Source organism: Camelus bactrianus, chromosome 21 (genome assembly GCF_048773025.1).
Source record: "Camelus bactrianus isolate YW-2024 breed Bactrian camel chromosome 21, ASM4877302v1, whole genome shotgun sequence".
NCBI lineage: Eukaryota > Metazoa > Chordata > Mammalia > Artiodactyla > Camelidae > Camelus > Camelus bactrianus.
The window spans coordinates 7,493,752-7,515,203 of record NC_133559.1 but is presented as its reverse complement, the minus strand read 5'-3'; the positions used below and the strand labels follow the sequence as shown (position 1 = coordinate 7,515,203).

The 21,452-nt window shown below is 50.1% G+C and overlaps 1 protein-coding gene and 1 long non-coding RNA gene across 5 annotated transcripts in view; one reads left to right on the top strand and one right to left on the bottom strand.

Annotated features, from left to right (window-relative positions):
- The window catches only part of KCNN3 (potassium calcium-activated channel subfamily N member 3), a 153,291-nt gene that overhangs the window by 102,666 nt on the left and 29,173 nt on the right, over positions 1 to 21,452 (top strand). For all 4 annotated transcript variants that reach the window (XM_074349498.1, XM_074349497.1, XM_074349500.1 and 1 more), the window contains exon 4: positions 19,434 to 19,575. In XM_074349498.1, the coding sequence (XP_074205599.1) occupies positions 19,434 to 19,575 (142 nt within the window). The remainder of the gene's footprint in view (positions 1 to 19,433; positions 19,576 to 21,452) is intronic.
- LOC141574362 (uncharacterized) lies at positions 8,003 to 11,407 on the bottom strand. The gene is made up of 5 exons (XR_012501317.1): positions 11,173 to 11,407; positions 10,202 to 10,440; positions 9,887 to 10,051; positions 9,224 to 9,325; positions 8,003 to 8,423 (listed from the first exon to the last, which is right to left on the bottom strand). It is a non-coding gene; the product is annotated as an uncharacterized LOC141574362 (long non-coding RNA).

Sequence of the window (21,452 nt, the reverse complement as noted above, 5' to 3'; positions counted from 1 at the left end):
GAACTTGGGCAGGTCACTTACTCCCTATTAAATAAGACAAGTGCCTATGACTGCAGCTGGGGCTTGATGAACTCTGGGCCTTTCCTTTCCTGGGCCTCATTCTTCTGATCTATAGGTTGGAGATATAAGCCTGTCTTACCTACTTCCTAGCTGGGTATGAAGTTCAAAAGAGAAGGCATGAAAAGCTGGGGAAACCGTAAAATCCAGGACTCGTGTTCTTTACTTCTCCCAACGCCCCTAAGAAGTGAGCAGGTAGAATAGAGTCCAGAGGCCCCATTTAATGGATTAGGACATGGTGACTCAACGAGGCTCGGTAATCTGTCCTGTCTCCTGACTCGGGGGCAGTAGAGGCCTGGGACCCCAGAATCCCTAAGCTCTTGGGGTATTTGTTAAATTGGGAAGTTGTCTCTGTGACTGTGTTGGGGTGAAATGAGAAAGAGAAAACTGTGCAAAGTGAATTTAGTTTTCTTTCAGCTGGGGCTCTGAGGTCATCCTCTAATTTGTTTGAGGGCATGCCATCTGGTACCTCGATGGACACTGATTGGTGCTGTAGGAAAATAGCAGTTTGTAGTGGGAAGCCACTTCCTGTTAGTGGGTACAGGTAGAAACGGCCCATCATCCTTGAATGCCATGGTGTAAGTTTTTGGGGGTTGAAGACTGGCTAGACATTTCCTGAGAAAGTATATGTCAAAATTAATGAAGTAAACAGCTCTATTGTCCAACTTACAGCGTTAAGTAAATGTGAATGCAGTTAACTGGATAGTAGCTTTGTAATTATTTTGTCAAGTTTAACATACGAAATTGCTCCCACTTAGTTACCAGCATTCTTAATTTGTTTTGTTCTTGTTTATAATTTAAACTGTGGATTTTTATTTAGGGAGTAAATGTGTCTTGAGGCTTTTCATTATTTCAGAAATTAGACTATACCCTCCTGAGGTTGCCAGACTGTTGCTGCAGCCAAATTAGGCAAAACACGAGGGCTGGTGAGACTGAGCCAGGGTCTCGGAAGCCTAGTTAAGGATGACCTCAAGCCTGAGGAAGGAGAAGGAGAGCCGTCATTTGTTCAGTGCTGACTTCTCACATTCATCATCCCACTTAACCCTCACAAGAATCTTTGGCGGTATTTGCCTCCATTTCACTGGTGGAAAAACAGAAGCTGAGGACAGTGGGGTAACTCACCCACCACTGGGTGAGGTTGCTCCTTGAATTGCCTCTCCCCCAGCAGCTGGTAAGTCTGTGAGAGAATGTCCTAGAATGCCCAACCCTTGTAGGAGGTTAGGTATTATTTTTGAATAAATCGGGAACACTATCTTACTGTTCACGGCTTCTCTGTCTACGCACTTTCTCCTCTGACTCCCAGCAGCCTGAGAGATGGGCAGGGCAGGCATTAATTTTCCCATTTTAGAAAGTAGGGAATAGAGGCTTTGGGAGGTAAGTGAGGCAGCTCACTGCTGGCCCAGGGATCCTTCCTAGACAGGGAGGGTCCTCCACCTGGGACACTCCTGGCACCAACTTCTGAGGTCCCCTGGGCCTGGCTCTCCCTGATCCACTCTGTGACTGAAGATTCCAGAGCCCAAGGTCACTTAAGCTAACAAGCAAATGAACCTCGATTTGGGTGGAGTGGGGGGGCGATGATGATGACTGTGAAAATCTTTGTTTTAGGGGATGATCATATTTCTCAGAAACTCTGGAGAAGCGTGCCGTTGCTTGAGGGTGTTTAATAGAATCACTCATCAGATAAAAATAGAAGCCAATAATAGCACAGGGAACTATATTCAATATCTTGTAATAACCTATAATGAAAATGAATATGAAAAATATATGTATGTATATGTATGACTGAGACATTATGTTGTACACCAGAAACTGACATATTGTAACTGACTATACTTCAATTAGAAGCCAATTGATGTTTATCAAAGGAATCATCATCCTTATCATTACCGTCATCTTCCTCACCAACAACCTCAACTCTAATCATGACAGATTTGATCAGAAGGAAGAATAACCGTAATAAAGGCGGCCTTTTGAGGACTTGACCGGTGGAGGGCTTTCCTCCATATCGCCTTCTCTGTCTGTCTCCCTCATTTCAGTGAGTCAGTTTTTCCTCCCCATCTGTTTGCTGTTTGGCACTTTATACAACTGTCTGGGCTCTTTCATTTTGCTTCTGCGGTTGCTCAGCTCCGACGTGTTCCCTCCTGACGCTTCCCCTTTGTTCTGGCAGCCTCCTCTCATCTGCCGGCTTCCAGCCCTCTGAAGTGTCAGAGGTGGGTTGTAGTTTTCAGGCAGCATTTTGTTGCCTGGCAACATGTAACAAGCATCTTCTGTGATGGCTGCTTCCTGTAAAACAGAGCCAGGGCTGGGGCGCTGGGATGGAGGCGCCTCCAGGCCCTCTCTGGGGAAGTGGGGAGGAGGAGCAGGGCGAGAGACAGACAGGCAGACTCAGGTGACTCCGGATGTAGCCTTTCTGACTCTTTTATAACAGCCAGGGCACCAGCTCACCCTCTCCTGTTCCATTTCAGGAATCACAGGTATTCAACGGTCAAAAGTCTCAGTTAGGAGCCATCAGAGGTTCTGTGTAACTTGGTGGCCACCTGCTATGGCTCCCTGAGGGGTGGTTGGCTGGCCCTGGATGGAGGCTACTAGATGGTTTCCACTGGAACTGAACTCTTACTTGATCTTGTTCCCTGTGGGATGTAAACGTGCCTTCCTGCCTGTGAAGACGACTGGCTTCAGTGTCTGCAGTCGGCCCAGCCACCCGCTCCCCAGGGACTGGGTGGAGGTTGAGTCGGGGTGGGGGGTGGTAGCGTGTCATCAGAGAAGCAACTACCTTAGAACCAGTTGGGGCTCTAGAGCTCATTTAGCCAAATCCTCACATTTTACATGAGGAAACCAAGGGCCAGAGGCAGGAAGTGACTTGCCCAGGGCCACACATGTTGGAGGGAACCTAAGTTCTCAGTTGAGGGTTTCTCCTGGGATCGACTATCCTGGGCTGACATGACTGGTGCCTCATGGAGGAGAAAAAGGCAGTAGAAAGAGAAGCACGGTGGACTTGGGCTCAGCACGCTCCTCTCCGGCCTCCATTTCCTTATCTGAAAAGAATGAGGTTTGCCAGGTGAGAGGTAGCCCCAGAGCTCAGTGACTCCCAGAGACCAAGCCGAGCCAACAGGCAAAGCCCTGCCTGCCCAGGACTTTGACAGTATGTCCATGGCTGTTCTCTCACTTCCCTTGAAAAGTGCTGGGGAGTCCTGAGCCTCTGGGTTAATGCTTCCTAGGAGGATTCCATTCTGTGGGCAAAGACCCTCAGCACAGCCACTGTTGTGCCCCTAAGGACATTTGTCACCATCAGAGCAACTTAGGGCAAGGCTCCAGGAATCTGTGTCCTTCCAAACACAGCCCTTAAGGGCATCAAAGATGGAAGCCGCAGCTGCCCATTCCCCTCTCTGACCAGCTCTCCATCCTGTGTGTGTGCGGAGAGGGGTTACAGCTGCCTGGAGCTGGGGCCCAGGACCCCTGTTTCTCAGAGGAGCAGATTAGCTCATGAGGGGACTGCAGATGCGCAGGGGATTTTATACCATCCCCTCGGGTCCTGCAAATGAGAAGAAACCTCCAGATGGATTCTCTCCTCTGTCTTGCTCCTTCTTTTTCCCCAGCAAGAATCTCTCAGTTCAAGGGGCAGAAAAAAGGAGTTTCGATGAGGCAAGCAGTCTTTCCCCAGCTGCATCCCTTCGTTCTGCCCCTGGGGCCACAGAGATGAACAGGGAGGCCCCAGCACAAGAGCCTTTCCTTCCAGCTGCTGCTCTTGGAGATCTTGGGGCATGCCAGCTCCGGAGATTTAGAAATTCCTGTAGCAAGAAAGCCCCCTTAAGGGGGAAGTTGGGTGTGTGCAGCCTATATCCATTCCCTTCTCCACACGGTCCTGAGCTTCAGAACGAGTTTCTTTCTGATGTGTTCCAGGACCTTCTAGTTAATCATATAAATCAAGGTCTGGGTCATTTGGCTGTAGGACGGGTAGGCCTGGACCAGCCCCCAAGACCCTGCTCGAGACTGTCACTCTTCACATGGGCAAAGCCCACCCCCAGAAATCCAGGGAAGTATGCCATCTGGACGCCCAGGCCTTGGAAAGAGATTAGAGGCAACCATCCTCCACATGCAGGCTGCCTGTGGTCAGGGGGCTCCTGCAGCCCCCAGAGCCCCAGAGCCATGTTCCCCAGGTCAGGGTGGTTGCCTCTGCTGAGTTAGAATGCTTCCCACTCACCCCTTCTGCACCCCCTCTACTCAATGGCAGGGGAAGCTGTCCAACTGGAGCTCCCACGTCCTGCCCTGGAATCCCCACTGCTCTGGGAAACAGTAACAAGAAAACTCCTTCCCAGGATATTTCTTCCATCCTGTATCTCTTTGTTCTTGCTCACAGGGCGGTCCCCACCTCCCTCCCACACTAATGCTGCCCAGGTGAGACTGCAGCTCTGTGCCCTCCTCAACATTTGCTCGCTTGGGGAGCTGCCCGCCTTTAATTCTCTTTGGAAGGCTTAACTGAGAGGAGCAAGACACCCTTCTTTCCTTTGAGGCTCCAGTGGGGACCACTGCCTACGCGGCACTTCCCTCCAGGGGGCGCCATTTGCATTGACGTCTCCATGAACGGCCCTCTCCATTGCTGCACAGCGCACACCCTACGCTGCAAACAGGGCAGCCCTGGCTCTGGCTCCCTCCCTCGTGAAGCTGGCTCATGGTAATACAGACCCAGGATCAGAGACCTGCGAAGGGGAGAATCCCCGGCTGGGCCTATCGACCTGGCTGGGCCTCCGCTTCCTCAAAGGCATAAAACGGTCAAAGCGGGAGATGAGGAATCGCCCAACTCCAGCTCACGTTTAGGCTCTGCCACTCAGTAGATGTTTCATTTGAGTTTCCAACTCAAGAAAACAGGAAACGACAATGACAAATCTTGTTACTGTGAGGATGAAATGAGATAATGCACGGAAAGGTTTGACCCATGTGACATGCCCTTGACAAATGATGATGATGATGATTGTTATCTTTTAAAATAGGGCTATATTTCCAGTCCGACCTTCCTCACCAAGATAGTCCCAGAAATAAAATGAGAAATAGATCACCTCTCAGGTCTTTAAGGAAATATTTTGCAAGAATCCCAACTACAGTTGTTCACGTCTCCGTGTATAAAAAGCTAAGAGCTGGGAAGCCCCTCTGCTTCCAGGTCTCATTCTGTGACTGATGTCGGGGAAAGGCTCAACCCGGAGAGGGAAAGCTACCAGGTGGAAGACCGAGGCCCCAGGAGGGCAGAGCTGAATGAAAACCAAAGACGGTAGCTGAGAGAAAGCAGAGGCTCTTGGAGGGGCATGCGATGAGACCAGGTTTAAACGTCACCTCCCCTGGCCCCTTGTTCATTCACTGCCTCCTTCAGCAGATTCATTGAGCTTCCTCCAAGTGCCTGGCCACTGGGGCTGACTGGGCTGTGCAGAAGGATGAGCCCCGGTGAGAGCACCCGATGAGATCCCACAGTGGGAGATGCAAAGAGGATGCTTGATCCAGGAAGGCTTTCTGGAGGAGGTGACTTTCTGGGCCTGAGAGGACTCCAGGCAGAGCGACCAACATGAGCAGAGCCTGGAGGTGGGGGGAGCAGGGTGGGAGAGAGAATAAACAGTTGCTTGCCAGGGGGGTCAGTGAGAGGATGCAGCTGCACTCAAGGTTAAAGGGACCAGGCCGGTCTAAGGAGTTGGTACTTAATCCTCCGTCACAGCCAACAGTTCCCAACCTTATTTATGTACTTGTTTCTTTTATTCCAGTGATGCAAAAGAGATGGTATTGAGATACCCGCCTTCTGCTGTGGGTGGGCCCCAGGTTATAAATCATTTCCGCTGGGTTAGCTAGAGTCCCAGCCCTTCCTTTCCACTGGAGAAAGCAAATCAGAGTACAAGACAGCGAGAGTGATGCTATCACAGGGGTAACCTTGAAACTACCGACTCTAAACAGTAAATCTTTCACCAATGTCAACCCTTCAACTACTGTTAGTCCCGGGGAGATTGTGTGTCCCTGTGTGTCTCCACACTGAGGCCAAGGAACACCCCCCTCCAAGGCCAGTGGGAGCCACTGGTGGGTTTTGAGCAGGAGAGAGTCTTGTGTTTTGGAAAGATTTCCCTGGCTGCAATGTGGAGGGGAGTTTGAGGGGAACACAAGGATGACCATGAGATGGGGAGATCCATTGGGAAGCTGCTGCCGTGATGGACATGGGACAGGAAGCCACCTCCACCAGGGAGGTGGTTGTGGGGATGGAGAGTGAGGGACAGAAGCCCAAATTGACACGCTGACTCATTGGATGTGAGGTGATGGTGAAGAAAGTTGGAGAGCAATGCCCAGTTCCTGGCGTGGTGAGGTGGTGGTGTTGCCCACAGCTAGGAGATGTGGAAGGAAGAGGGGTGGGTTTGGAGGGGATGCAGGCATTGGAGAGAGGGCAGGTAGTGAGCAGGGCTCAGGATAAGCTGAACTTAATTTACCTGCTGTCCCCCTGGATGTGTCTCCGGTTGGCAGATGGGTCCATGGGTCCGAAGCTTGGAGGGGAGATCTGAGCTAGTTTCAGAGGCCTGGGGGTGGCTGTTGAAAGGACAAAGAGGCATGTGGTCACCAGAAGAGCAGAGGTGGTCTTCATGTCCTGGGAGGACAAGGACATGTGTACTTCTTCTGGGGCAGCCCTCTCCACTTCCTTCCCAGGATTCTGACTCTGCTGGGGGGAGCCCTGGAGCAGGGACCCTGTGCTGTTTCATCTCATGTCATTGGTATCTGGCCCCCTAGGAGGTGTAGAATATAAGTTTGCTGGATAAGCAAAACCAACCTGATGCCACCAAAGACTGGTGTCCCCATAGGGATGGCCATCTCCTTGGAGGCAGAAGCCCCCTTCTCCTCTTTACAAGAAGAAGATGAGAAAGAGACTGAGCCAGTGAAGGAGAGTGAGAGAGGGGAGATGCAGGGAGGTGGGGTCAGTGTTTCAAAGGGAAAGAGAGAGAAGGGTGAGGGAGAAGACAGAGCAGAGAGGCAACGGAAAGAAAGGTGGAGGAGGGGAAACAAGGACCCAGGGAGCTGGTGACAGTGAGGCCAAAGGTGCCAGTGTGTTTGCAAGGCTCTGCTCATCAAAGCCCAGTGCTGGTGCTGGGAGAGAGCAGCCTTTATCCACCTGCCTCTCCCCCAACGGTCCTCCTGATCCCCTAAGCCTTCTCTGGAGCAGTCCCTCCACCTGGAGCACCCCTACCCCGGCCCACCCCTGCTTGACCTGGGTGGCTCTGTGTAAAGGCTGCGTCCTCAGAGGGGGTCCCTGCTTGGTGCATCTCGTGCTGCTTCTCAGCACTCATCTCAACTCTAACATGGCCTCTTTTGACTTTTGTGTTGGTTTGTATCCACCTTCTTCACTGGACTGTAAGTTCTCTGAGGAAAGTGCCAAGTCTGGCGCATAGTAGGGGCTCATTCAGAGTTGCTGACCGAATGAGCTCACTTAGTAAGCTTCAGTACCTGCCAGGCAGGCCTGCTAGGCAGGTCTTACATTTGTTACCTCATTGAACTATCAACACCATGCCACGACAGAGGTTTTACACATTTCGATGTATAGAAGGGAAGCCCAAGGCGCGGGGAGGTGCGTGCCTTACCCAGGCCACGCAGCTAACAGGCGGCAGCGCTGGGACCGGCCGCCTCCCGTCCCCTCTGTGCCACACCACCTCTGAGGGCTGCGGAGGAAACGCTTCCCCGAGAAACAGTGCTTCTTCCAAACATATTGTTTTTCTCCATTTTCATGCATTTTATTAAACATTTCCAAATCAGGAAACATGGAAATATTTTTTAATAAGAAGAAAGAAAACACTGCAAATAGAGAAACTGACTCAGAAGGATTTGCCAGATGAGCATCTGGTTTTTAATTTAATAACCATGCAGAGAGGTTGACAGCACGCCCCTTTATGAAGAAAAGGGACTGTGGAAGGAATGGCAGCTGGCCTCCCTCGAATGGCGCATCCATTTGCAAAGTGGAGGAGTCGGACAAAACATCTTAGTCCAACGAAGGGAGGAGGAGACCCAAGAGAAGAGAAACACCCCGAGAAAACGGCCCGAGCTGGTGTCCTTGTCCAGACACCCCCCCCAACCGGGGCCGGCAGAGAGCTGCCTCCCAATGCGTGGCACCAGCCGGATGTCCTGCCTCTCGCGCATTTGGCAAAAGTCTCCAAGGAAAATCGCTGAAGAGGCATGCATGCCACCACTTCCGCCACAAAAAGCCACACCGCCACCATGTTCACGGCAAGAGGACGCACCGTGTCTGTTTGGTGACAGATCGCAGCTTGTTGGTTGGGGTTGTCTGTTTTGGTGGTGCTGGTTCTCTCCCCTTCTAAACATAACCAGAGGCTTTGCACCCATGCTGTTAGTTCTCGGGGCTGGAAATAAAAGACTAGATTTAGACTTGCCTTGGAAAGATCAGGGCTGTTGCCTTGAATTACCTGGTGGAGGGAAACGTCCTTATTTTCCTAAATTCAAAGACAACTCTTAAAAAATAGGACACAAGCCATAGGAATGAGGCAGACAAGGGAGTGGCTTTACATACGCGTGGTCGTCAGACACGTGGTCCGGTAGGCTGGTGGTTAGCCCTGAGTCTCCAGGGCCATCTATTTCATATTTTAAGTTTTTTTTAAGGGAAATTGTTTTTAGGAAAAGAAAGAACTATTTTTTTTGTTTTCACCTTGATGTGAATTCACCTGTAGCTGGAAGTCACCAAAAGCCATCTATTCCTTAGCTAACTTTGCATTTCAGTGGTACTTTTTCACAGACCTCAAACATTTCTGATACCCTCCTAATGGCAATTTTCTCCCCAACCCTGGAATCACATGCTCTAGCACGCTGAGGGTCCTTGATAATTAAGAGTTGATTATATTGGCATCCAAGACAAAAGCAGAGGTAGGGATGGGAGTAAAGCCCAGGCCTCTGTGCAGATGTCTTCCCTTAGGAAGAGCTTCTCAGTCTCCCTGACCCAGGCTGGGACTCACCGTCACGCGCGGAGCCTCCAGGCCATCGTCCTACTGGCCGGGGCTGAGCAGGTGCTCTGCCAAGCTGGGACCGGCCGGGGTCCGCCCAGGCGCACAGAGGCTGCCGCCACACCCCACCCTGTGCCCTGCTCACTGCAGCCACCATTTTTAGAATCAGAAAAAATATAGGTTTCTGGCCCAGCTTTTCCACTTACTTCTTATAAGAAGTTAGGCAGGCCCATTGCTCTCTTGAGCTTCTCGTGATTTTATTGTAAAATTGGGGTAACAGCCCCCATCCCACTGACTGTTCTGCTGGCCTGTGGTAAAGACAAAATGGGATCATTCATTCATTCACGTGTTCAACAAATATTTGTTGAGCACTAGAGACACCTCAGTAAACAAAAGAGAAAAAGTCCTTGCCTTCATGAAGCTTGTATTCTAGCAGAGATTGACAGATGATAAGCAATAAACACAAAAATAAGCCAAATATGCATTATGTCAGGTGGTGATATGCACGTGGCGAAAAGTGACACAGGGAAGGAAGGTGAGGGGCGCTGGGTGTGGGGCGGCCGTATGTTGTAATCGGGTGGGCAGGGAACACTTTCCTGAGAAGCTAACGTTTGAGCAAAGGTCTGAAACTGAGATGAGAACCTTCCAGGTACAAGAAATGGCAGGGACCCAAACTCTGAGACGGAGGAAAGCTGGGCGGCTGAAGGAGCTGTACAGACCCCAGATGGAAGGAGTGGAGTGGGTGCGGGGGCAGCTCACGGGATATGGGGTCAGAGAGGCCCCACGGTTTGGGGGGCTTATGAGGACTTTGGCTTTTGTCCCGAGGGAGACAGAATTTTGGAGCAGAGAGGTGAGATGGTCTGTCTTACCTTTTGCAAGGACCACTCTGGCTTCCATTAGTGGGTAGTAGGCAGGGATCCTACAGGCAGAAGCAGGGGGATCGGTTAGGTGACTCCTGCAGGGGTCCAGGTGAGAAGGCAGGGCCTGGGTCAGGTGGCAGCAGCAAAGGTGGGGGCACTGGTCAGATTCAGGACCTATTTTGAAGATGAAGCAGACAGGTTTGATAGCAATAAGGGGTTAAAACTGCAAATCACCATGCGGAAGGGCGGGGGTCAACCCGGAAGTCAGTGGGATGAGGACAAGGAAAAGGTGAACCTGGGAGGAATGAATGACTGCTTTCCTACCTGGCAGTGCCTGCTGCCTGCTCTCCCTCCATGCCCCGTGTGGTTGCCCTTGTCACTGAGATGAAGCCCCAAGTGGGAGGCGCCCCAGGTAGGAGACTCTCCAAGAGGCAGTCACCTCCTCTGTGTGTATCCTGTGTTCCTGGTGGACAGATCTCTTCCACAGTTGCTCCTCACCATGGCCTTTTGAGATAGTCAGGGCTGACATGATTTCCCCTGGTTCCCCAAAGAGGAAACAGACCCTGAGAGAGTGAAGTCATTTGTTCAAGGTCACAAAGCCATTAGGGAGTGAAAGGCAGTCTTTCAGCCCCAGATCCTGCATTCTTCTGTTATGACAAGGCCAGACTTACACACACAAGATGGTAACAGCACAACAGTAGTCAACATTTTTTAGTGTGACTGTGTGCCAGGCAGGCACTGTTCTAATGGTTTAGAAATACCAGCTCACGTAACCCTAATAGTAACTCTATGTGAGTTGGTACAAGTATTATCCCCTTTTACAGATAGGAAAACTGAGGACAAGTTCATGCAGATAGTAAGGGGCAAAACCCAGATTCAAATATAGGTAGTCTGGCCCTAGAGCCTGCACGTTCAGCCGTGGCTCCTAACCACCTTGTGGTCTCCTACCCGAGACAGTGTGTAGGCAGCAGACGGACAGTGCAGATTCTGAGTGGTGCAGGTTAGAGACAAAGAGCTTGCATTGGCTGGGCAGGTCGGGGGATTTAAGCTGCTTCTTGAAGGGTCATTTAGAAGGGATCAGCCAGCATGGTGGCAGGCATGTCGGACGCAAGAAAGGTGTGAGGCAAACTTGGAGCATAGCAACACTGAAGAGGAGCCCAGAGGAAGGAGCCAAGAAGGATGGTCAGAGCAGGAGGAAAGCAGGAGAGCAAGCCACTGAGGATGCCAAGAGGGCAGCGTTTTGAGGAGGGAGACACCAGTGGGATCAAAGGTCACCAAGGGGTCAAGTCAGGTACCTGTTGGTTTTTCCACTGGAGAACTGAACAAGCACAGGGTCTGCTGCTCATTGGGGGCTGGGGGCCGACTGTGTGATGCTGGGGAGTGATGGAAGGTGGAGACGAAGAATCCACTTGGCTTGATTCCTGAAAATTTCCAACAAACAAACCAGACCCAGGACAAATGGCTGGAGCCATCAAATCTCTAAGATCTATGTGAAAAGAGCTAGGTCACAGCTCCTGTCAAGAAGCTGAGTTCTCATGAATACTGAGAACCGACTTCATCCCAAGGAATTTGGCAGCCACTTTGACAAAAGTTTATCTGCCAAAGATAACAGCTGAAGTCACCTTAACATGTGTCACTGACTTACTAAAGCAGGCATCACTTTCACAGAGTGACAGGGAAGGCAACAAACAGGCCACATTCATCCCACAAATACTTACTGAGCACCTATCATGCATTAGGCTCTGAGAAGGTACCTAGAAACATCTACAAAGAGGACTGTAATGTAATTCCAGGGTTGAGTAAATAGGCCAATGGAATAGAATAGAGAACCCAGAAATAGCATCCTTTCACGTACAATTTATAAGACAGAGGCAGCCTTTAGAGCCAGTTGGGAGAAAGGATGGACTGCTCATTAAGTGGACCTGGGATAATTGCTTATCCAAGGCAACATTTAGAAACATTTAAAAGAAAGTCTTATAAAAAAAAATAAATAAATAAAAATAAAAGAAAGTCTTATAACCACTGGTAGGAAAGGATTTCTTTAAAAAATTAGACAAATCACTAATTATAAATTTAATTATAAATTAAAAAGATGATAAACTCAACTACAGTAAAATTTAAAACCTCTATTCATCAAAAATAATATATAGAAAATAAAAAGACCCAGGACAAACTGGGAGGAGATATTCACAACACATAAACGGACGAAGTTCTTGGCTGGAATATAAAAAAAAAAAACTCTTATAATCAATAAGAAAAAGGAAAAAAAAAACAATAGAAAAATGGGTAAAACTCAAGAGTGGTACTTCACAGAAGACGAAACACGAAGGACCGAAAAACAGGTGAAAGGATAGTCAACTTTTATCAGGGAAATATAAAATAAAAGCATGATGAGATACCGATTTACCCACCAGTTTGACAAAAATTAAAGTCAGATGATGACAAGTGTTGATAAGGATACGGAGCAACAGGAACACATATGCACTGCTGGTAGAAACCCAATGGTACTGCCATTTTGGAAAATAACTTGACATTTTCTAATGAAGTTAAATATGTACATGCCTTACAAATCAGTAAATCCACTCCTAGGTATGTGTCCTAGAGAAATTCTTATGTAACCGGGAGCTGTAATTAAGAATGTTTATGGCAATATTGCTCACTAGAGGAAAAACCTGGAAACCACTCAAATGTCTTTCAACAGGTGAATGAACAAATAATGATATATTCATATGATGAAACACAGTACAGGAATGAGAATACACTATGGCCACATACATCAACATTCATGTTGCACAGAAAAGAGCAATTCAGGGAAGAGTTCACTGTATTTGTTATCTGTTGCTGCATAACAAACTGCCCCATAATTTAGCAGCTTTAAATAACCAGCATTCGCTGTCTCATGGTTGTAATGGGTCAGGAATTCAGGGACAACTTAAATGGGTACTTCTGGCTTGAGGTCTCTCGTGAGATTGTAATCCACACCTGTGGTCTTACCTCAAGGCTTAACTTAAGGGGTTTCTGCTTCTAAGCTCACTCACGTGGTTGTGGGCAAGCTGAGGTCCTAAGAGAGAGTGGTCCATAAAGAGAATGAGGTGGAGATCTCCCAGACAAAAGCCACGGTCTTCCTATAACCCAGCCTTAGGAGTGATAGCCCATCACTTCTACCATATTCTGTTCCTTAGAAACAAGCTAGTAGGTCCAGCCCACACTCAAAGGAAGCAATTACAGAAGGGTGTGAGTACACCAGGAGAAGGGGGTGCACTGGGGTCATTTAGAGGCTGCCTATCACACTCTTGTAGTATGATTTCATTTTTATGAAATTCAGAAACAGGCAAAAGTGAAGTGCACATTGCTACATATGTATGTAGAAGCACCATGAAGAAAAGCAAGGACATGATAAACATGAAATTCAGGATATGAATGATCTCCAGGGGGAAGTGGGAGACTAGACTGGAGAGAATACGCAAGTAGATTCAACAAGATGATGAGCTCAGGGATGCTTACTTTATCTTTATGCTTCGTAACTTAATGTTACATCACATATATTTTTGTGGTTTTTTTCTCTTGGGTTTAGTTTTGTGTTTGATAATATGGAAGTTACACATGCATAAAAGAATCCGTTGTTCTGTGGTATTCGCGGTCCTCCACCAGTTTTCCCATGTATGCGTCTCCAGAGGCAGCTACTTTTACCTCCTTTTGCTAATTAATTTTAGCATTCACCTCCATGTCTCTTAATCACATGCTTGTATTGCTACTTTTTGACGTTTTGGTTTCGGCGTCATCTGTTCCCTTCCCACTGCCAACAATGAGGACTGAGCCCCCTTTCCTCTCCTCCGACTCTTCTGCCCCCTCCCAGATCCTCCTTTCATAATTCTATCACTATTTTGGTTAGATCCGTTATCAGTGTTTACATTATTCAGCCAACACAATTTGACTCTGTTCATAGTCGAGCTTTGTAGTAAAGGATGATGACTTTTCCTCTCCTGCAGGACTTTTTGTTTTTCCTGGCTAATTATCATATTTGTTCATTTGCTTAGTCTTCTATGTATTTATCACTAACTCAACTCCAAACTCTGGTAGGTGTCTAAATTTCTTCTCAGGATGTTCAGGCACTGCAAGTTTTCTACCAGTTTTGTCTTCTTGGAGAAATACCTTCCAGAACCATCTGACCTGCTCCAGCCTGGACAGGTTGTCCCCCATCACCTGGTGTGTGGCCATCACCCAAGGGTCTCCCAGTTCTGTCACCCCCGGCCTCCCTCCTCTCCAGTTTCCTCCTCTGGGTTTACTCCTTTGTTTTGGTGACACACACCCTCCTGTAGCTTCGTGAGAAAGGGTGCAGAGGAGGCACATATTTGAGAGCCTTGGCTGGTTGGAATTCTGGTTTGGAGAAAATTTTCCTTTGGAATTTGAAGCCTTTGTTCCACTGCCTCCTAGCTTCCAGTGCTGCTGTGAAAAAGTCCAAGGTCACTCTGACTTCTGATTCTTGTGTTTGACCCCTCTCTCTCGCTCTCCCTCTGGAAGCTCTGTGGAATCTTCTCCTTCCCCCTGGTGTTCTGAAATTTCACAATCGCGTGCCTTGGTGTGACTCTATTTCCATGCACTGCGCTGGGAACAGTGGGCCCTTGATCTAGAAACTTGTGTCCTTCAGCTCTGGGAAATTTTTTAATGATGTCTTTAATGATCCCTTCTTTCCTTCTTTTCCTTCCTTCTCCTTCTCCCCGTCCTCCTTTTTCCCCAGTTCTTTCTTTCTGAAGTTATTAGTATTTGAATCAGTAGACTGATTCACTCATTTCCTCCTACTTTCTCTCCTATTTTCATCTCTTTGTCCTTTCTGCCTTTGGGGAGGCTTCCTCAATGTATCTGCCGGCCGTCTAGGAGGACTTTTTGGTACAGCGTACATTCTTGTCTCATGGGTCCAATATTTTGTTTTATCTTCCTTATGACATTAATTATAGGATTTGTTTCAAGGGTTCTTGTCTGTGAATGGCCTGTATGTGATCCAGAGTGCTTTTCCTTTGTTTGTTTAATTGACTGAGTTGGTCTGCGTCTTTACTGCTCGAGATGTCTGGGGATTCCTGGCTGTCTGCTTATTTTTAAGAGCAGGGAACTAAAACTGGTACTTTACAGGGGTAAGGGGAGGGATAAAAAGTATCCTGTGTGTTTAATCTACCATCTTTACGCAATCATACAATCTTTCACGTCTATCATTTATTTCATAACAGTAAAAAGTGAAAAACCATAGTCCACACCCTAATGATAAATTAATAACTATAATAACCCTAAAAAAATACCTACACCCTTTCCTCCTTAGCTCTTAAAGAAAAACAGGGACACTTTTCTCCAAAAAATTCTCCGTTGCAAAAAATATCATGAGATTAGTACGTGAATTTGTGACAAGTGTAAACCACTCTAAAATTGTGAATAGGTTTGGAAACAATTTCGCCCTCCTCTCCACTCCCACAGTCCTGAATCACCAGCCTGGCTCTCTCACTCATGACTTCCTGCTTGGTGAGTTGCAGGCGTGTTTTATCTCCATGACGACGCTCCCAGCCACGGGAGAGTCGGGTGCATGTCCGATTCATCTCCGAGTCTTCTCTAGCCCCTGTCAGAGGGGACATCATTAACGTCTGACAAATGATGAACGAATAACACCCGTAATAAGATCTGCTTCTCCTCTTCTCAGCACACCTAGTTAGCACCAGTGGATTTTAGATGGTGAATGAAAAAGAAACCCACAAGACCATAAAGAGAATCTAGAGAAAAATAAAGCAGTAAATCAGACCTCAACTTTAAAAAGAGAGAGAGAGATTACCAGTTGTTGTTATTATACTCTACTTGGAGTTCTACTCTCTTTCCCTCAGAGTCTGCCCACATATGAATAGGATGGGCCATGGTCCGGAGGGCAGCTGAGCAGCCAGGGAACACTGGTTTAAGCCTCCTTTCCTTGCAAGGAAAGGAGGACTGTAGAGACCCGCGTGCACAGCAAAGCCAATAATGTCCTTGGAAGACAGGCTGCAAATTCAATCCAAACCCCAATCCAAAGCATTCAAGGCTTTCCGTTGCTTCTCCACGGGCACCTGCAAACTTCCTAGCCATTCTCAATGCCTGGGACCTGCCCTCTTTAATCAGTCTTGCATGTAGCTGTGGGAATTATCATTCTCAGTTACCAAGTGTCTCGTATCCCTTCTTTTTCCAAGAACTTACAGTACATTCCTTTCATCCCTGCATCAAATACTTCTCCAGCCTAAACATCAAGACATCTTCACCCCCCTTTCATCTTTATCCCTCCCTTCCTCTTCATCTGCACTTGTATCCCTCTGCCCCTGTATTTTCCTGTAGATTGTTTCTCAGGCAAACAGATGGATAACACCTGCCCCTCTCAGCAACAACAGTGATGATGACATTTAGGGTGCACTTACTCTGGGCCAAGCACCGTGCTAATATTGCTGGTGGATTATTTTCCTTAATCCTCCCATCAGTAAAGAAACTGGGTCACAGAAGGGTGAAGTCATTTGCCCACAGCCATGGAGCTACTTAAGGTGGCGCTGGGCCCTGAAGCCAGGTGAGCCGAGCGCAGGATCTCAGGTTCACCTCCTCTCTACCCACCACCTTGACCTCACTGTCCTCAGACTTGAGCCAAGACCCCTTCCAGGAAATGTCTGATGGACTGATGACCCTGGCTACACTCTCAACATGCGTGTACACGTTGCTGGCTTGTGGCATGGAGCTGTCTTTAAGTCTTCCCCCGTCTGTGCCCCCACGCTCCGTCTGTCACTGAGTCTTGCTGCTTCATAGACCCTAAGGTCCATCCCCCCAGGGAACGAGTCCCCATCACTACCTCAGCACAGACCCTAAGAGCCAGGGTCTGCCACCATTCCTTCCTGCCAGAGAGCAGGAGGCTGCAAGTGGAGGGGACCGCATGGGACTGAAGGCCTGGCAGAACCCCAGGGCTGTGGGGAATGGGACAGGGAGGGTGGCTGCCCGTCCAAGACCACGTCAGACCTGGGATGGGGCTGGTGCCCTGGGGCAGGGCACACTCCATCTTGGGGATCAGATCTGGACACTGCCAGCCTATGCTGCTGTGGTGTGGCCAGATGAGCAGACACAGGCCCAGCCCTGGGGAGGTGAGGCCAGCTGGAAGGAGCAGGCAGCCAGAGTGCCCTTGGGGTAGCAGCAGAGTGTCGCTGGGGTGCAAGCGAAGCATGAAGGAGAAGGCAGGTAAGAAATCCCACCAGCAGAGCTTTGGGGAGGGAGCGTTTGCTCTTCAGATCCCCATGGAGTTCCAGGCATGCATGCTCTTGTGTAGACAGCCAGGAAAGGCCAATGCTGCCCCCTCTGGTTGCTGGTAGACGACTCAAGTTGGGGCTGGACGGCCCACCAATGATGTGCTCATGGGGATCTGCTAGGACCAGGCTGAGGTGGGCGATGAAGGCTGCTGCCGGCACCTCCCTCTGGCTTTGCTCATTTCCTTCCTGTCTGGCTCCCCCACCTGTGTGTTGCATCTTTTTAAACATCCTTCTCACCACCTGCAGACCTCTCTTCCCAGTGGGCTGTGTCATCTTGTCATTCATCAGCTCAAGAACCTAGAATTACTTCCAAGTCCTCTAAGACCAAATACAAACCTCTTATCATAGAATTCAGGGCCTTCCAAAATCAGACCCTTGGTCTCCAAAGCTACCTCATCACCTGCTCCTGGAGCCCAGGAGCCCTCCTCTTTCTGAAACTTCTTCATCATCTCCCAAGGCACACAGCAGTTGCTTCCACCTCTCTGATGCTGAGTGGAACAGCGAAAGAGCATGGGCTTTGCTTTGGCTACTTCCTGTGTGTCTTTGGGCAAGTCACTCAATGTCTCTTTGCTTCCAGTTGCTTGCCTATAAAAATCCTTCACAGGATGTTGTGAGAGCTAGAGCATCTGTGTACAAAGTGCTAGCCCTGGGGTAGGTGGTACTGATCCAGTAAGAGTCGATGAACAGTAGCCGTCACACTGTGCCCTTGGTGTTCCCTGCTCACGCGCCCTCCACCTCCTTTCTGACTAGCAGGCTTCTGCCTCCTTTTAGGCTCATCCCCAGTTGCACCTGTACCTGTAGCCTTTCCTGCACACCTGACCTGGGGGTGGGGGTGTAAGGAAAAGAAAAGCAATATTTGCCAAGTGCCTGCTGGGCACCAGACCCTGCAGGGGGCGTAGCGAGAACTGACAGTAGCAGCTAATACTATCTGGGGCCTCTTTGTGCCAGACCCCATCCCAAGCATGTCATGTGCATTAATTCATGTAAGCCCGATCAGTAACTCAGTTCTGTGGCTTAAGGTTCCTAAATGGCTTTCTGCTCTATCCAACCAGGATGGTTCCGTCTCCCCGGCCCTGTCTTATCTTTCCCATCCAGTGGCCTCCAAGACGCTGATGGGGAGATTTTATCAAGTAGTGATGTCCCTGCAGGGTAAAATGCAGAGTCCATTATGTGTCACTCGGACTGCTTCTGGTAGAGAACATTCTGAGGAAGGACACACCTTCACCTGCCCGGCCACCCCAGGTGCAGCCAGGCCCACCGGCTGCACTCAAGCTGGGCCCTGGGTTTTCATAAGGGCCTTCCCTCTGGAACAGCCTCCCCTCTGGCCTGCCTGGAAAACTCAAGCCTCTGACTAGCCCTCCTCCATTTGGGTCAAGGTCATTGTCCTTTCCTTCCTGTCCTCCAGGAGCCTCATCCACCCACTTATTGACTCTTTCGCAAATGTCTGCATCCTCAGAGGACCCTTCCCTGGGCTGGGAACCCGAAGGCCAGGGGCTGTATCCTGTTCATTTTTCTATTTCAGTGCTTGGCACAGAGCCTGGCACACAGTGGACCTTGGAGTTTGGGGATGAGGGAAGGGAGGGAAAAGATGGGGTGGAATGGGCATCGGACAGACAGAATGGTGGTGATGTGTTTCCAGCTGGTTCTCCCAGGGCAGGACAGCCACGAGCCTCCATCCAGCTCAGAAGAGGGGGCCATCCCTCGGCGGAGACCCCCAAGCATCCCCTGGAAACAGCTCCCAGAGAGCCCTGGCTGCCGCAGCCTCCCTGCAGACACCTGGGAGGAGCCAGTCTTTGGATTCCATCAACCTTCTTACGGGAAATTGCTAAATGTGTTTGGTGATTTTTTTTTTTTTTGACATTTTCCCTGTTCAGGAGCTTGTGATTTCAGATTAATCACATCCACGTACATTTAGACTGTCAGCTTGGAAGGGAAAATCTCAATTTTATTACTGCGTGATTTCATCCAAAGCTATTTTACCGAAAGGACGTCTACAATATGGTGCCAATCATGACAAAACATTTTACCACTGGGACCAAGCTCATGGTGGGGGGTTGTGGGGTCGGATGAAGAGCTGCCGGCAGGACCCAGTGGGCAGAGTCGCAGCAGCTTCAATCTCCTGGAGAGACCGGTGTGCCACCATCGCTGCTGTCTCCACCTCAGCAAAAGATCACATTCCTCTGTCCAGGTTTCCTTCTCTGTCCAGGTTTGCCCAGAGTTACTCCTGGGTGTGGCGGTTCCACTGACTAACTCCTGTCTTCCCCCGGCAGGTACCATGACCAGCAGGACGTAACTAGTAACTTTCTGGGTGCCATGTGGCTCATCTCTATCACATTCCTTTCCATTGGTTATGGGGATATGGTGCCCCACACATACTGTGGGAAAGGTGTCTGTCTCCTCACGGGCATCATGGTGAGTACCTGCCTCCGCCCATTACCCTTCCCCTCCCTCTGAATGCTGCCCGGAGCAGTGCCCTTGCTGTGAGCACAGAGGGGCCTCCCTTGTCCAGGCGTGGGGCCAGCAGGCCAGTATGCGTGTCCCTGCACGTAGGAAGGAAGGCGTGAAATCTGCATGGCTTCTCGCTTTTCCATTTCTTTTCTGAAGCTAGGAATAGGTCTTGGTTCCTGACGGCGAATGGCCAATTCACAGCCCCCCAGAAATGGACTGGCCCTCCACTCCCATCCACCACCCGACCGTCCAGTTTGCCCATGAGTGTCAGGGCTTGTGGTTAACTGTCCTCTTTCCTGTCCCCTGGGCCACACAGACCCTGGCACCACATCTGATAATGTTTAGCCAGAACTCAGGGAGGCAGGGACCAGGGAGAGGCCACTGAGCTGGCCGTGAGAGGCCTATGTCCTGGCCTGAGCTGGCCACTGGTTTGGTCCTGGTTTGATGATATGGCCCTGGGCCAGCTCTTGACTTCCCCAGACTTTGGCTTCCACATCCAAATGTGGCAGTGCTGGGTTCCGTGTACCTGCCCCCTCCCAGTGCTGGCGCCCGGCTGGCCCATGCCTCCATCCCCATCTCTCCCCAGGTGCCCAGAAGCTGTGCTGCGTCCTTTCAAGGTGTATTTCTCCCGCCCATCACCCTGCCACCCCCACCCCGACACACATGACTGTCACAGCAGAGTGTATGGGAGGGAGTCAGGATTCAGAGCGGAGTCTGAATTCCCACTGCTGGTCCTCACTGTGGACACTGGGCAGGACACTTAGCCTATTGGACCTCAGCATTCTCTAGTGCACAGTGTGGGTGGGAGGCCCGCCCCGCCCTCCTCACTAGCTGGTGATGAGGATGGATTGCAGTGCTTTATGTTAATATGCTCCGTTGGCAATGAGGAGCTGCTCTGGCCAATCAGTGCTGGCGAGTCCTCAGCATCCCCGCCCCCACTGCTCCTTCACTGGCCAGGTGATGAGGGCTCCTTTCCAACCAGGACAGGCAGCCCTGCTCCTCGACCTCCTTCCCCAGAGCACAGAGTGAACACACAGGGTCCTCTTTTCAGAAGAGGAAACAGGCTCAGAGAAGAGGCACGCACCTAAGCCCGAGGGTCCTCCTTGTCAGGGGTGGTGGCTGCCGCACTCCCACCCCACACAGCCTGGTGGCCTGCTGGGGCTGATCTGGGTGACAAGGCAGCCGGGCTGCTCAGAGCAGAGGAGGCCGGGGGTCAGAGGCCCGGGGCAGTGGGGCTGGTGAGCAGGAGGGGTCCAGGGCTGCGACATCACCTCTGGACACAGTCCTCTCCCCTTTTGACTGAAATCCAGAGCAGGCGCCCATTAGCAGGCAGTCCTCAGCAGCAGTTAATGACGAAAGGCTTAGCGCCGGGCGGGGATAAATCATGGGTAAGTGTAAGGCCTCAGAACAAATGCCTCCCCTCAGTCAGTAGGAGTCTGTCTGGCACAGCTCCAGCTGTCACCAGGAAACCAGGGAACCATTCTTCCTTCCAGAAAGGAATGAAATGCCACCCGAAGGCCAAAGCTTTCCTATCTCACAGCCGCTCCTGGGGCGCGAGCTTTGTACCTCAGAACCAGCTCTCAGCCAGGCCCCAGCCCAGAGCCGGGCTGCCAATAGGTGGATGGCCCTGCTGGGAGCCTCCGTTATTTTTAAATACCAGCCATTCTTCGTCTCAGCAAGGAGCTGTGCCCTATCCAAGGAGCGGGCCCATCTCCGCCACGTCCCTGCTTCCCGCCCTCCCGCCTCTCCCGGCTTCTACTCTGACACAGCCGGGCATGCGGACAGGACCCCGGGCCCCTCCCTGCCTTCTCCTTGGGGTGTGGCCTTCAGCACCCCTTTTG